At 31.7% G+C, this 16,598-nt stretch overlaps 2 protein-coding genes across 3 annotated transcripts in view; one reads left to right on the top strand and one right to left on the bottom strand.

Annotated features, from left to right (window-relative positions):
• The window catches only part of LOC107164646 (uncharacterized), a 35,634-nt gene extending 31,889 nt beyond the window's left edge, over nucleotides 1-3,745 (bottom strand). Inside the window, exons 1-2 of the mRNA XM_089218391.1 lie at nucleotides 3,273-3,745; nucleotides 3,027-3,197 (exon numbers count right to left, since the gene is read on the bottom strand). Coding sequence (XP_089074517.1) covers nucleotides 3,027-3,170 — 144 coding nt within the window. The 5' untranslated portion in view covers nucleotides 3,171-3,197; nucleotides 3,273-3,745. The remainder of the gene's footprint in view (nucleotides 1-3,026; nucleotides 3,198-3,272) is intronic.
• LOC107164655 (trypsin-3-like) overlaps nucleotides 1-16,057 on the top strand; it is a 38,009-nt gene extending 21,952 nt beyond the window's left edge. Inside the window, exons 1-8 of one of the 2 annotated variants that reach the window (XM_015512555.2) lie at nucleotides 11,735-11,824; nucleotides 11,935-12,030; nucleotides 12,225-12,337; nucleotides 12,957-13,090; nucleotides 13,151-13,320; nucleotides 13,392-13,526; nucleotides 13,774-14,016; nucleotides 15,543-16,057. In XM_015512555.2, coding sequence (XP_015368041.2) covers nucleotides 11,777-11,824; nucleotides 11,935-12,030; nucleotides 12,225-12,337; nucleotides 12,957-13,090; nucleotides 13,151-13,320; nucleotides 13,392-13,526; nucleotides 13,774-14,016; nucleotides 15,543-15,821 — 1,218 coding nt within the window. In that variant the 5' untranslated portion in view covers nucleotides 11,735-11,776 and the 3' untranslated portion in view covers nucleotides 15,822-16,057. Of the gene's footprint in view, nucleotides 1-11,734; nucleotides 11,825-11,934; nucleotides 12,031-12,224; nucleotides 12,338-12,956; nucleotides 13,091-13,150; nucleotides 13,321-13,391; nucleotides 13,527-13,773; nucleotides 14,017-15,542 lie in introns of those variants that run through there. The other variant, XM_089218392.1, reaches the window with a different exon arrangement.
• Nucleotides 16,058-16,598: the final 541 nt, after the last annotated feature.

The following is a 16,598-nucleotide window of genomic DNA, read 5'->3' on the forward strand; positions in this document are numbered from 1 at the left end:
GGGCTTTTAACTATACTTTAATTTTGAAGGGAGTTATAAGTATTTTAAAAATTATAATTTTTTGTACATCTAAAAATACTCATAACTCTCTTTAAAATTTAAAATATAGTAAAAAGCCCATGAGGTCGTCTAAATAATATTCTTACCTTTAAATTTTATAGAAAATCAATTTTCTCTAACTTTTAAACTAACGCAGCAAAGCGTGATCTGCTGAGCGTAAAATTTGTTATGTTATGCACTTGTAAGACGGAGACAACACATGCGGGTATCGCGTAGTCCTCTTAAGTAGGTAATACAGATATGTATTCAAGAGGGTATACATTTTTAATATTCCGAAAACTATGTACCTAATAAAAGAACACGATATAATAATGTACCTACATTGCAATATGAATAATATGATTATTGCTATTAATAGTTTAGACCTATATGACGTGTTCAATATCAATTTTCAATAAGTCGAATTACGCGAAGAACAAATCACGTTTTTCGTTAAAAATTGCAGTTGTTGAAAAGATGCACATTTATTTTGTAAATTTAATAAACTTTATTACGCCTTAACGACTCTAATAAAAGTTTTAATTTTGTTTATTGGCTGGTTAATGTTGGGTTTATATTTTCTGTAATATTAATTTATAAATTATATATCTCAGCTTATAAATTGAGATATTTCAATAATTTAAAAAAGAAAAAACAATTTATGCGTGCTATTTCTCATTTTTTTAAAAGCATATCGATCAATATTTAGTTCAAAATCTATATTAGAACTAGGTTACAATGAATTAATTAATTTTGTAACTTTTAACTATAGATTTAACAACTACTAGATTTAAATTATTTCCATTATTGGCTTATAAGTTTTCACTATGTGCTAGTTGTATATTGATTTAATTGTTTTGCTATCAAAGGTATTATTTTTCGTTGTCTAATCAAACTATATGATGCTTTTCAAATGAAATGTTAAATATATTGTAATTTATATCAATTATTATAACTTTATAAGTAAAAATATTACTTTAAATGAATCTTAACGAGTTTGCAAATAGTTGCAAATTTTCAAAATAAGAATTAACTAGGTATAGTGAATTAACTTAAGAAAATTATTGGTATTAATTCCCATTTGAAAATTTAATATTACATAGGTATATTCGGTTTTAGTTTTCAATCAATATAATAATAAAGATGTACGATTATAAATTTAAAAAGTCGGCTTTTAGGTATAGAAATAATTATTACATGCAAAGAACTACTGGTGCATGTATAAAGGGAATCATAGTTATTTAAAGTAACTATATATTATTATAAAATCACTATATAGGTACATTATAATATAAATCATGGTATCTTACGATATAAGTTATATGTTATGTTTTTTTATAACTTAAATATAAACCGTGTCACAAAAATGTCTATATAAAATTACGAATAAATATATTATATGATTACGTACAGGTACTTTACATATTATATTAAAGTATACCTACGGTTATGTGCATAACATTATTTTTTTGCCAATTTAAACTTTAAACTGCATTTTTGTTTTGCTAATGCAGTTCCACACTAGGTATATTATTCTTAATTAGGCAAGTAGCTATCTAGAAAATTTAAATTTGTTTGATTCCAATGGAGTTCAAGATTTTTGTTATCCAGGCCAATCATTCAAAGGAACATGTAGGACATAAGGCCACAATACAGTATTGTGATTTGTGGAGAATTCTCTTGATCTCTATTTTGAATAGTTTTTATAACAATAGGAACGACTTACTAATTACAGGCTATTAGGTAATAATATTATTACCATTTAAGTTAAGTTTATGTGCACATTTTATGAATTCAACCATTTGATGATTAATGTATTATTAAATGCCATATTAATGACAGGCGTTTAACAATTTAACTTGTCGATGACTGTAAGTGTGCGAACTACTTAGCGCATTAGCGATATGATCAATACTGTTTTTCGAAAATTTGGATTAGTACTTGTGTGTTGTATACCTACCGTCAAACTAAACTTTAGAATGATGGTCGGTACTTAATAATAATAATAATAATAATATTAAATATATATAATACCTACATTACATATATTTGGAAATAAATAATTTTATATTGTAGGATATAGGGTGGATGATAACATGACTTAATAGCATAAAATTGAGATAAAGTTATGAGTTCGGAATACATGTAACCCTCGACCCTCCATAAGTTGATAGCTTGTGGTGTACCTAGGGTTTGATAGACTAATACCTATGAATATTGATATCTAAGCATTATATTTGTATACCATTGTGCTTTGTACATTAGATTTAGCACTCAGAAAGTTATCTAAAATTTTAAGCAAGAGTGAATAGTTGTATATTAAAAAATAAAATAAAAATTAAGAAGTTAAAATCTCCCTTCGCATGTCGATCTCTGCAGTTACGTCTATGACAAGAATTTTAATCAGTTTTGGCAGCTGGTGTCTAGTAATAAATAGTTTGTAAATGTTTTCACGTAATATTAAGAAGCGATATCAGCCCTAGACATTAACCCGTGTGTATGAGTGAGATGACGCGGCAAATGGCAATAAGTACAAAAAGTCAAGGTCAGACTTAGGCATTAACCTAGTTGCCATGACGACGCGACAAAATTGATAGTAGCTTATTGGCTGAACGAGAGAATCGATTGTTCCCAGACAACAGAAATATAATATTATATAGGAACCTATCTATAAATTATAATAAAACTGCATCGTCGGCGGGATCGAGCGGGGCGCCGTCAATGAAATCTAACCCACATGGGGTGACCGAAAAGTTTGGTGGAGGGGTGTCGTGTGGTGGCTGAATTTTACTAAGGATGGGGTAGGTAGGCGTGGCCGGAGTCTGGTGGGATTCGTCGTTGGACGACGTCGGCCGTATCGGTGTACAGCAATCCCTCACCAGCGAACGCATAATATCCCACCATCCATTCACCAAAGATGACGTTACCAACTCAAGGGATGAGGTAATGGTAATAACTATAAAGCACCCTGTCACCCACATGCTCACCTTGTTGGTGCGCTTGCCGTCGATGGCCACGATAAATCCCACGCCGCACGCTTCTTTCTCAAGCTGCGGGTCGTACAGACCGTCTTTTGGAGGACCATTCCACGGGTCGTGCTCCGGCACCGTCTGTTCTTGGTGCGCGGCCATAACTGCGTGTGTGGCGGTGATGGATACCTGGAACAACGAGCGTGGAGGCAGATGGTTAGACGACGGTATTGCGTGTTACGACCGAATAAAGCAACTACGTACCCACTAACGAACGCGCTGCGTGCGGATGGTGTCCGTCACACGGAACACGTGCGCCGCGCTTGTTGGTTGTAGAGGTACACAATAGGACCGGACGGGTCGATCGAATCGGCGGGGGCGATGTGTATTTTCCGCTGTCACACCTACGCTAGACTTTTTTTTCAAATCAATTTTTGATATACCGTCGTGTGTGATGGTATCGAGGGTACGGCCGGCGTACGCGACACAACGATGACGGTGTGTGGTGGTGTATTACATTAACGGCGATATTATTGCTGTAACGGTGACAGGTTAATACTATTATAGCCGGGACGCGGGGAGCGACGAGAAACGGACGGCAGCGATGGACTGACAACTCGTCGCAGCGAGCGTGTGCACAAGACTGAGAGCGTATTGTACTATATTGTCGTAGCGTCGTGCCCGGTGCCGTGGTGGCGTGCTGTTACCGCCGACGGTGCGTTTGGGGGTATTATGGTACTGCACTACTGCTGCCGTCTGACGCCGCAGACGATGGCGCTGCCGATTTTGTGCGTTATCGGTACGAACCGGCGCCGTGCGCATCGGCGAAATCGACCGGTGCCGGTGACAGCGGCGCGCGCAGAGCTCCGCCGCCCAAGCCGGCAGTGTTGCCCCGGCTTCCAGCACGTAATTATCTGCTCCGTCCGCCGCACCGCGGTCTCCGCCATCCTACGCGGCCGCCGACTACAGACCGACCAACCACCCGTTATCATTATTGTCTCCTCTATCTTGCATTCTCTACTTCATGTCTCTGCGACCCTGTGTGACGATTATTTTTCTCCCCTCGGCAGCAGCTCTGTCCATAGCGCGCCTTTAATAGGCATTTGAAATATTCACAAACCACCCGAATGTGCTTATTGTGTTATAGTATTTTAATACTGTGGTCAACACAAAGCTCAATTTTTATTCCCGATCGTGGCATTTTTCACTCGATGCCCGATGTCTGTTATTATTGGTAAATGAATATTATATGATTACCATTTTCCGGAATTATCACGAACTGTACGAAAATCGGTAAAGAAAATACCGTTGTTGGGTATACCTATATAGAAATATTTACATGGAACGTTTTTCGTGCGCAATAATATTACTTAAAAACACGCACGTCACTTTTCTAACTAGACATTTCCACTTGATTAACGTATCATACTAATAAATAATCATTGAATAGTATCAATATTTACATAAATTAATTAAAGTTTGCTTAATATATCTCCTACGAAGCAACAGTTATAATTTGGAGTTTGATTTTAAGCAACATTACGCCCCCGCTTACCGCAATAATAATATTTTACGGGTACCCATGTACGACCACGATTAGAGATAAATATATCTTAAAGTGCGTGCGATTATAAATGTTCTGTATCCTTGGCCAGTAAAGTTATTAGGCGTTATCGTTCGTAGTGTCGTACGAATTTCTGCGTCTGTATAGTTCTTTATTCAAATATCGTCCGCCTAACCACCAGCATTACGTTTTTTGATACGTTGCCAACGAATATTATATTATTATTTTAATGTACATTAAAAATACAGCCGCGTGGCTTATAAGGTTTATAAATACACTACCTAATAACTTTCTACATGGACATAATCAAAACGGGTTTATAACGTGAAAATATTTAATATTTTTTTGTCAAATTGTTTTTTTTTATCGAATCGTTTCCACTTGATTTATTTACTAATATCGATTGATTATTTTATTTATATGTAAATATGAATTTCAAAATTTTGAACACGTTGAAAGTCTTAATATTGCTTATTTCCTTAGTTGCGTTTAAGCATCTGACGTTTGACACTCTGACCGCGTTTATTATAACAGTGAAAAATGCTGAAATGGCTGTCCCAATTAAAAACCATACAAACGAGTTATAGATACTTGGCAATTTATGATATTATACTCTCGAAGACAAACATAGTATCAAGCTCATCTTGACAATCAACCCATTCAAAAATATAAATATTTAATGCTATAATATATTATTATTATTCTGGTTTTATATTCAGTTTCATTTTTTAATAAACCGTAGGTATATAGTTAAATTTATTGTAGAATTCACCTTTATACTTTCGTAATTGTTAACGAAATGTGTTGGATTTCTACTTTACGCATTTAAATTCATACATACATTTGGTGACTTTGTACATAATTATTTATTTTGCATACAAAATGAAAAGATAAGGTATCTACAACATTTTTTGTTGTTAAACATTAATGAATAAAGAGTATCTAATATTTTGCAGTACCAAGCTGATTTTTAAAATGAAATAATGATAACATTAAACATTATATTAGAGTGAACATTTTATCATAATTCCAAGTCAAATAAGATAGTGAATGTTTAAACTGTTGGCTGTAAATAACATCATTTTAAGTAGGTGCGTACCCATAAAACGTATTTTAGATTATTGTTCGAGGTTTGAGATCAAACAGGACATCGGTCGTGGTCTAAGTATTATGATTTATAGCCATATACCTACTTTGTAATACTTATACTATTATAAAGTTAGCAAATATTAAATGATCAATATAATATGATAACAGTTTCTATTTCAGATCAAATAAAATTAACAGAATGAATATTATAATCACGTGTACTTAAATTTGTTAATCTATTACTACAAAATAATTGTAAAATTGGCCAAACGTATTTCTACGGTTTGTTCGGATATTTAGCCTATCCGAAACTTCCTCTGAGACTGAAATTATGAATACTTTTTATAATTGTTCACTTTTTCATAATCAATTATAGTACAATAATGTTTACTTGTTACTATAAATGATTCGTAGTTGATATTTATCTCAGAGTACTCGCATAGTTCGATATGGATACCTATAGTAAAAACATTTTACATCGTAATAAATTATAATATTATGACCAAGGACATCATCGTCGGTACATTTATATGTATAAATTATATAATACGTATACGTTTCATATCATCTGTTCTGAGTATTCGTATAGAATAGTGTTCACACATGCCTGTAAATCATTTTTGACTGTTGTTGAGCATTATAAGTTCGTGGGAATCAGTAAATAGGTATACCTTCATGTAATATTCAAACATCGAAAACGGGCTTATTGAAATCCTATACGACCCCCGCACAAAGAGCCGAGTCTGGTTTTTAGGGGATAATACATATATATGTAGTATATTCTATATACCTACCTTCCTTCATAACCTAACTCATATATTATCATTGTATACGTACGACAGCTCAGCGTGTTATAATAATTTACCCGTAGACATATGCCTACGGAATAATACCATTTTAATACTTGAAAATATTATCGTCCGAATATTCTACGTTTAGGTCGGCTTTTAACGTAGGTACCTAGCCATATAGATACTATCATGTAGGTAACGAATATATGCGTCACAGGCGTTTTCAAAATATACCCAGCCCGTCACAGAGCCGTTGGAAGGGGAATCATCCTCGCAATACGAACATAGATGTCTCGGAATGATACGAATGTTTCCTGCATTAGTGTACTACTCTAATATAATAATTTAATATTGTATTGTGTCCATTGATGACGAAATAAAATCAAAAGAAAGTATAGGCAGGACGCAGGAGCCAGGAAATAATGTACGGATTCTAAGTCATACGTATAATGTATAATATGTTTCACATAAAATAAAATTGTCCATCATATTATTATATGTATTAACATAATATCAATAGGTACCTATTACCTCTACCTCTATATTACGTCAATCGAGTACACGTTACCTATTAAATAGAATTTATTTAATGCATGAATGTATATCGTAGGTACGTATACAATAACGAAAATTAACATTTATACAATTTGATTGATTTAATCAATAGGATCATATGCCGACTAAAAGGACTCGATCATGAAAAAAATGTCATAAATAGTTTTCATGTTACGAGGATATTATATAGATACGATAGTTATATATATTAATATTATATATCATAATATATAATATATATATGATCTACTATCTATGAGTGTAAGATATACAATTGTATACACAATACACAAATAACTCATGGGTTACATATTGTATTATTTAGTTTTATAAATTTTACTAGTGCCTACGTATATTAAATTTTAGATATGTTAATAATATTAACATGACTTTTCGGCTTTAATTTATTAAATTTTATCATCGATTTATACTTGATAATATAAATGAATGCTACCAATCTGTTATTATAATTAGTTTTTAACAACTGAAATTAGATTTTAAGTTCTATGACTTGTTATATTTGAATCGATCAATTTTTATTTGATTATAATTTTTAAATAATTAAATTACAATATACATACGGTATACACAATATGTTCCCGAGTGAATAATTGTTTTGGATGGGAATAATCTAATAAATTATCTTTATTCTACCAAGACGTACATATTACAGTTATTTGGTTATAAGTATAATGCTTCAAACTTCTAACATTAAATAATAGTGATTATGAACTATAACATTAGCAGATAAACCCAATGAGTAATGATCAAATTAATATTTTAGATAAAAATTTGTTTTATTGATATTATTATTATTGTTATTTTAACCACTGCATATTAGCATATACATTCTGCAGGACCACATTTAATAATAAAGCTTAGTACTGAAATGTTAATATTTTAATTTAATAATTAATGTAGATACTCAGACATTTTTTTTTTTATACTAAAATAAGTTTGTACATACGCACTTTTAATTTTTAAGGATGGTATTTATATTTATTCAATATATAATATATATATATATATATAACATGTACATACTTTAACATTAATCATTTATTTAAATAGATATATTTGATGTGATTATATACGTCTCTCAGTTTTTCAAAAATATTTAATTAATAGAAAATGATTTCTCATAGGTCGCTGTACTTAAGAGACGAGTAACAGCTACTTGAAACATCTTAGAAAAATTTGGAAATACTTTAACATAGTAATATAATGTCAAAAAATGCTGTTTTATTTTCTCCAACCTAGAGGTTAATGTATTTTACAAATAATACAAATACCTTGTTATGATCAATTCAAAATGAATAATAATTAAAAACGATACACTTATAATCATATTAGGAAATAAAATATGAGCTCGTATAATTATTTTAATCAATATAATATAATAATAATAATATTCTATCAATTAGAGTATGAATAATACGAATAAACAATAAACAATCTAAAAATTGATCATCAAGCGTATGCAATTTTTTTCTTTGGTAGGTTATTAAAAACCTTAATTTATTTTTTATTATGTTTTATTCAATCTGTTTCAAAGGAGAACAATAAGAATAATTGATGATAGAAGCTAAGATAAAAATAAAAATAATATATACAATGGCAGATTTGGCGGATTGTAGAGGCCTCCCAGGGAGGTACTACGACATGAGTGAGATTTTCTTGGGCTAGGTTATTATTGTACATATATATTTACTTAGGCTAGCAGGTCACGACACTACTGTCTTTTTAATCTTTTAGTTGGGTTACCTGGGATAGAAATAGATGATAGGCCAGAGATTAAGGGATTTGTATGGTGGGCTAGGTGGCTATTGAAACGTTTATAATGTGTTTTCGCTAATTCAGAGACATACGGAATTTTGAGGTTGGAATGGAGGGTGTGATTAGAGACAAAGAATGGCGCTTTAAGAATTGTAACTAGAGTTTTTGATTGGAATCTTTGAATGCGGTTGATGTTGGAGATTTTGGCAGCGCCCCATAGTTGAATCCCATAAGTCCAAATGGACCTGAGTAGGAGCTTATAGATCAGGAGCTTATTAGAGAGTTTCATATGCTTAGATGTTAGAAGTGGACGAAGGAGACGGAAGCGGTCGTTAAGTGTACGGGTTTTAATAATTATGTGAGGTTTCCAGGTGAAGCGGCGCGCGGCGATCAATAAGGATGCCTAGGTATCGTACACATTGGGCAGGAGGGAGCGGTTGGTTATTGAGGAATAGTGTTGGACATATGCTGTGGCGAAGTGCAAAGGTACCGTGGATAGATTTAGCTTCATTCATTTTTACCCCCCCCCCCCCAAGTCTTGTACCACGATTCAAGAGCGTTGAGATGATCTTGTATGTAAGAGGAAGCTAGGACAGGGTCTGAGCTGGTTGTTAATATGGCTTTGTCGTCAGCGAAGTCACCGACTAGAGTATGGCCCATTGTATGGGGTGAGGTGGGATGGTTTGAGATGTAAAGATTAAAGAGCATTGGGGCAATTACTGCACCTTGTGGTACACCTTCTAAAAACCTTAATTAACACACGATTCTTAACAAATATATTTTATCTGTTACCATCATATTATTATGAAATAGAAAATAAATATAAAAACATTTTTTTAATGATTTAACAAAAAAACATTTTTTTCTTTTCATTTTGAACTTTGAACTTTGAATGAATTAAAATGTACTTATTTATTCCGAGATTAGCTTATACGAATAATATACGTAGGTACTAACATTTCTAGAAAAATAGTGACTATAATATATTAAATGCGAATATTATGTACTTGAATAACCTTAGGTGTTAGGTGTATAAATTATCAGCCATTTGATATAACTGGTTGACAATTTATTCTTAGTATTGATATTTTATTGTATATTACACTATATAGGCATACTGTTCATAATATTAGAACCCCATAAAGTAAGTAGGTATATAACTAATTCGTTATTGAATTATAGTCATTAAATAATAAACTAAAACTGAAACTGCACAGTTCAACAAATTTATACAAAAATAAATAAGACTTATAGACATATAGATATACATGTTAGCGTATACGTGTGGAGTATAACTATTTAAAATGAACATATAATCTTAAAATACTTCAGTAAGAAATGCAAAAATTATATTTAATAATCATAACTAAATACAGTCATATATTTTGTAAATTGTATGCAGTGGCGTACCCAGGGGGGGGGGGCTTAGGGGGCTTCAGCCCCTCCCATTGGCCATGTTTTGGAATACATTTTATATTAAAAAAGACAAAGTACAAACCATGATATTTCTAAAAAACGGTATTGAATACAACGTATTATCTTTAGTAACAATGACCTAGTATAAGCAAAGCATAAACGTTGTGTTTATTATGGTACCGAATACCGATATAGATTTAGCCCCCCCCCATTCGAAAATCCTGGGTACGCCACTGATTGTATGGTTATAATTTGTAGTAATAAAATATTTTCTCGTTAACGAATTTCATACAAGAGATCAACAATGTTTTGAGAGTATAAAATACATAACAATAAAATAATCGTTTAAAAAAACATTTAAGAAATGCAGTATTTAATTGGGTTAATATTATATAACAACGTAATTTGGTTGTGGTAAATGTGATAGAAAGAATATTTTTGAAGCGATTATAATGTTTTTATATTATGGATTCTAAACTTACTCAGAGAAAAAAATATGCGTAAAGAAAGTTTTAGAGTTGGTTTTTTAAAATATTTAACATCAGTTCCAAAAGAAATGTCGTTTTTTATGATTTTAAGACAATTTATTATTAAAATTTTATTTTAGTCTTATCGCTTTTATTTCTCGTTAATATGTAAGTAAATTAATAACTAACAATTTATAAGTATTGATTAGTTTCTGTTATGGTTCAATTTTAAGCATTTCAAAAATATATATCGTTGCATCATTTTGTATTAAGTATAATATACAACACATAATGTAACAGACTAACATAAATTATTTGATTATCTGGTGTTTGCAGTCACTTATAGAAAACCACATAAATTGTGTACGTCTTATCTTGATTAAAAAATACTTCAAGTTAACAAAACCTGCAGGCGAGTCCATTAAATTAAAGGTTTTTTTTGTATTAATATTATACAATTCGTTTGTAAAGTGTAAAGTGCTGTATATAAATTATCGCTAAATGGAACATGTTCGATTCTATACAGATCATTCGCATTAATCCACACACAAATAATGTTATTATCCACAATCAACGTGATTGATGTGATTTTTACAAACACATGCACAATTACACATATCACATACGTATGTATAAATATCTATATGTCTGTATAATATCATAAATTGATTGTGTTTCAAATTTGTGGTACCTATACGTTTTAAGGCAGTATTCAATACACTATGTATGCGTTACGTTTATAAGTATCAGATCAAATCGATTACACGCGGCGATAGAACTCTTATCCGTTAATAATAATCATAATCATACCTATTTAAATATAACAATCGATGCATTTTAACGATATTCGAGCATAATTACCCGTTAGCCTATCTCCAAAATGGGCATGTGTGTTGAGTAAAGCAATAATGATACTGGACTCACCATAACCGGCTGGTATAAATTAGCAATAATAATAATAATACTGCATAAAGGGAAACCAGAACACTCCGTATACGTATACACATTTGTATTAGGTATAGTGAAAAGAAGGGGTTCGGTTTTCATTTAAACAAGTAGATCAAAAACATTCGTCCCAATCTATTCGCCGAGTTAGTTGACGGGACAAGCATGTTTAAATTTCATTTGCATTGGTTCATATTATTTGCCCAATTCAGTGTAAGTGCTATCACACAATTATACAGTATACTGCCGTCTATCCCGTGATGGATTAATTTATTTAGGAGTCTCCTATTATGTAATGAGTTTTGTGTGTTTATAAACTTTAGGATATGCGACTATTCGAAGACTTAAACGATTATTCTCGCGTCGCTGCTCAGCCGACGCGATATTTAGCCGACGGCTCTCAAATACCCGTATTGTCTGTAAGTTTCACGATCAAGTACAATAGACTGGTATCGTTCAACGATGTACTTGTATTTAATATGTTTTACTATATAGCCACAATTAAACGAATCAATCGCCGATTCCATCATTCATCCAATTTATAAATTATAATAATATAATTTACTCTATAAAATTGGACTGGTTATAATAATGGGATTCTCTGTTTATATAGCTTCTGCAGAACAGAACGGTTAACAATCAGAAACCACACCATAGGAAAAACGTGTACTCAGATTGGTCGGATTGGAGCTCATGTTCGGATAGATGTACCATGGTCAGACAAAGGTTAGTACTATAGCGCTCATACTTAGTTCATAAGTAGGTATACACTCAGGCATAGACATGACCGCCAAAATGTGATAAGAAAAAAAAAATCGTACGAATGCGCCAAGATACTAGCTGGTTACCTGTATTATGCCACGCGGTTAATAGATATTAAATACCTAACAGATATTATTAAAGTTAGAGCTATATCGTTCAAAATTGAAGAAATATCTAGTTGTTGAAATTAATCATATAAAATATATGAAAAAAGTTGGTTTAAAAAATTAAAAAATAAAATAAAATAATATTTATATTATATTTTAACGATTGTTGATAATTTAAAATAATTAAAAAAAATATACATATCTACTCGTATATGAAATGTATAAAATATTAATTTTTGCACAGATGATGTGTCATTCTTCTACCTTTGTTCGTAGCATGAGGGCCGTTAAAATAAATACTAATCAATTTTGTAATAAAAAATTTGAATAAAAACCTAATCTATTATGTAAAATGTTGTAAATACGAAAGAAATATAGTTATTTAATTCAAAAGCTTGGATAGGTTAACATAATTTTATCGTACCTGTAACATAATATGTTTAAATTATATGGATACAACCGCGACGCTCGTTCAGACATTGTTTACGATCGAAAATTTGTGGATCGAACGTCGTTACCGAATCATCTTATTGTTTTGTGACCGGTTCGACATGCCCGGGGCTCGTGACGAATTACTACAAACGGCTCAACACAAGTTTTTCGAACAAAGGTTATAAATTATTTTCATAGAATATGTGTTCATTATTTGAATGAAAATGTTGTATTGTAGTCTTAGGTAATGCGTATGATGTGTCAGTGAATTCTACATGTGGAGTTACTATGGCTTCTTCTACCATTCCCGGTTTCAAGACTCCTAGGTTTTTAATTAAAATAATGGGAGGTCAAGAATCTAAGAAATTTCATTGGCCTTGGCAAGTCGCGGTGTTAAATGGATTTAAGGTATTATGATGGTAAAATAAATAATATTTTTCACATTTTTCATATTATATTATGCGTTTTCACCATTTCAGAAGATAATTTGCGGTGGTACACTCATAGCCCCTGGTTGGGTGCTCACAGCTGCACATTGTTCTAGACAAAAATTATTTGTGATATTGAAGGAGTATGATTTATCTATTCATGAAGGTGATGAGATCAGCGTGAGGGTATGTATGTCGTATGCTGTATATGTTTAAAATGAATAACATTGTTTATCTGTTTATGAAGGCAATAAGATCAGATTAAGGGTATGTATGTTGTACATGCACACATTATAAAATATAAACAACATACCATTGTTCATTATATACGATATACCCATTTTATTATGGCGTTAGGTGTTTAGAATTTTCAAATATTTGCCATGTTTGCAACCTTAAGTAATAATTACTATTATTTCCATAACAAATATAGGTTGAACGTATTATAATACATCCCAGATACAATCCAAATACAATTGATATTGATATGGCACTGTTAAAACTACGTGCCTTGGATTTAGGAATAGATGATGGTGGATTTAACTTGCAACCAGCATGTCTTCCATCCCCTGATTTTCAACGGCAGAAGCGGAAGCCTAAACTGTGCGTAGTTATTGGATGGGGAAAAGTGAAATCTCAAGATTCTCATGGATCTCGAATGCTTCGAGAAGCTAGGGTAGGTATAGCTCAGCATCTTTCCAAAGTAGATAAGAAACGACAAGAAAGTTGAATATAAGTTATTTTAAAATTAATGACTATCATGTTAAATAAGCGAACAATCTATTAACTGTTTCATAGCCACAAAAAAGTTTAGCTGACTTATAAAATATTTTTATCTATCAATAACTGACAATATTCATGTAAAAAATATATCATAGGTATCTGTTGAACAAAAATGCAATTTTTACAATGAATAATCGGCTAAATATTTCATAACTTTCACCAATAACATTTTTTAAATAAATTAAGATAATTGTTTAGATATCTAGTTGTACATTTTTGAAATTAAATCGCCCCTCTTATTATGATAATTCTTAATGATGTTTCTGTAAAATAGTATATATGCGTCATGAAGTCAAAAAGTAATAGTGTTGAGGTGACATTTTACATTAAATAGCAATTTTTATTTTAGACGAAAATTGTATTTATGTTAGGTTAGTACAGTATCAGTTAGTTTTAAAATATAATAAAAGATTATATCTTTTGTTAGTTTTGTTGATGAGCCATATTTAATGATATTGAGATCGGGTCTCATGATATTTTGGTTTTTCTCAAAGTAAGGTTAGGTTAGTATTCATTTATAGGGTTAGGTTACTTCAGTAAATCTTACTATCAGATCTAACTAATCCAAGTAATTGCATTTAAAAAATATATAGATAGGTACTTTATTATAACAAAAAAAAAAAAATATTTTTCCAAACGAATAACACGTTTAACGTCGAAATACTTAAATATAACCGTATAATCTATAATGCATAAGCATAAATCTAATACCTATCAGAATATTATCTCCACGAGTATTGTAATAATTATTGTACTGAAATATACTTGCATTTATGCAGCAATCAAAACTATTTCATATTTATAACTTTGTAAGAAAGCAAAACATGTTTATTTTTTCAATGTATACGTTGTAAAGTATACATTTTCTTTATATAAAATAATATTAATTTAGTACTCATTTATACTGTAGCATAAACTTATTAAAAGTACTAAGTTGAACTGTTGAAGTCTAACTTATTTGTAGAGTTGGAAGTATGAAAAATTTCTAGTGAAACATTGAATTTTTTTATAAAAATATTATTGATGATTATTAATCAATAACCTAACCAAAGAAAATTATCACTAATGAGTGGTTAGTGATTGTTTCTCTTAAGGCCTTAATACTATAAAATTGTGAAGGTAAGTTATGATGATTATACCTAAAAATAAAACTGATTAAAAAAATATATATAAGTATGTATATTTTAACTCTGAAATATTTCACGCATTTGAAATATGTCATGAAATTTTGAAACACTACTTGTTTGGATTCGTTTTATCTGTACCTTACATATTCTATATGGATAAAATAACTTTAACTCTCAGCAGCTAACAGTACATGATTATTAAATATTAGTAGTTTTGATAATTGTCAATTTTTGCGTTTATCTTGTGACACGTCATAATATATGAAATGTGCGTTTGCATTGCTATCTACAGGTCCCGATCGTTAGCCAGAGGACGTGCAGATCTGCGTACTGGCGGTATCAGATCACTGACAATATGTTCTGCGCAGGATTCAGAGATGGTCGGTCGGACACGTGTTCGGGTGACTCGGGAGGGCCACTTTTGTGCAAAATGCGTGGCCGGTGGACGGTGGTAGGTATCACAAGTTTTGGCTATGGCTGTGGCCGGCGCGGCAAGTACGGGATCTATGCTAATGTGGCCAGCCACGTGAGGTGGATCACATCCGTGATAAATACGTCTGGTTATCAGTAAACCGACGATGACTTCCAAAGAGAGTAATTAATTGCACTCATTTATAACAGTTACCCGATCCTGTTCATTTTTATATTATTTTTTTGTCTGTAATTCTATATAAATAATAATTATATGATATATCCATGAAATAATGTAATATAATTTATTTATATTGTATGAAAAAAGATTGAATGAGATATCATTAAAATGATTACTATTACAAATTTTAAAAATATAATTTGATTATAAAACAATCTATATTATTTTTATTTCAAGGTAGGTTTAGTTACACCTTTTCTTGCTCTCTGCGTGTAGGCATAAGAGATTGTAAATTTTTTTTTTTAGGGTTAGGGCTTCGACATTAGCCTGGGGAACTGTAGGGGAAGGTACTGTAGGTTTTAACATGTGCGTTTTTGGCAGAATTTTGAATGGGCACCCGTGAGTATCTGCCATGCCCAGTTGGGGGCCGGCGGCCTCTCTCTCCAGACACCGCGAAATGCCGAAAGAGCGATGCCGCCCGTGACCGAGATTCGAACCGGCGACTGCGTGCGTCGCAACCGCTCGGCCACCCCACCCCCAGATTGTAAATTTGTTTCATACTGCAGTAAATAATTATTTTAATTAATTTTCGGAATTTAAATCAAGCCTTGTCTCACTAATTGATGATTTTACAGATATGGAAATCATCATGACGTGTGTAGTATGCAATGCATACATTATTTTCAGACAGTTAAGATCCTGTTTACAATTTTACTGTTTTTTTTCAGTTTTTGGAAGGATTAGAGTATAGGCAAA

The sequence above is a fragment of the Diuraphis noxia genome, unplaced genomic scaffold (assembly GCF_037042655.1).
Source record: "Diuraphis noxia isolate RWA-SAM2 unplaced genomic scaffold, SU_Dnox_SAM2 contig0002, whole genome shotgun sequence".
Taxonomy (NCBI): Eukaryota; Metazoa; Arthropoda; class Insecta; order Hemiptera; family Aphididae; genus Diuraphis; species Diuraphis noxia.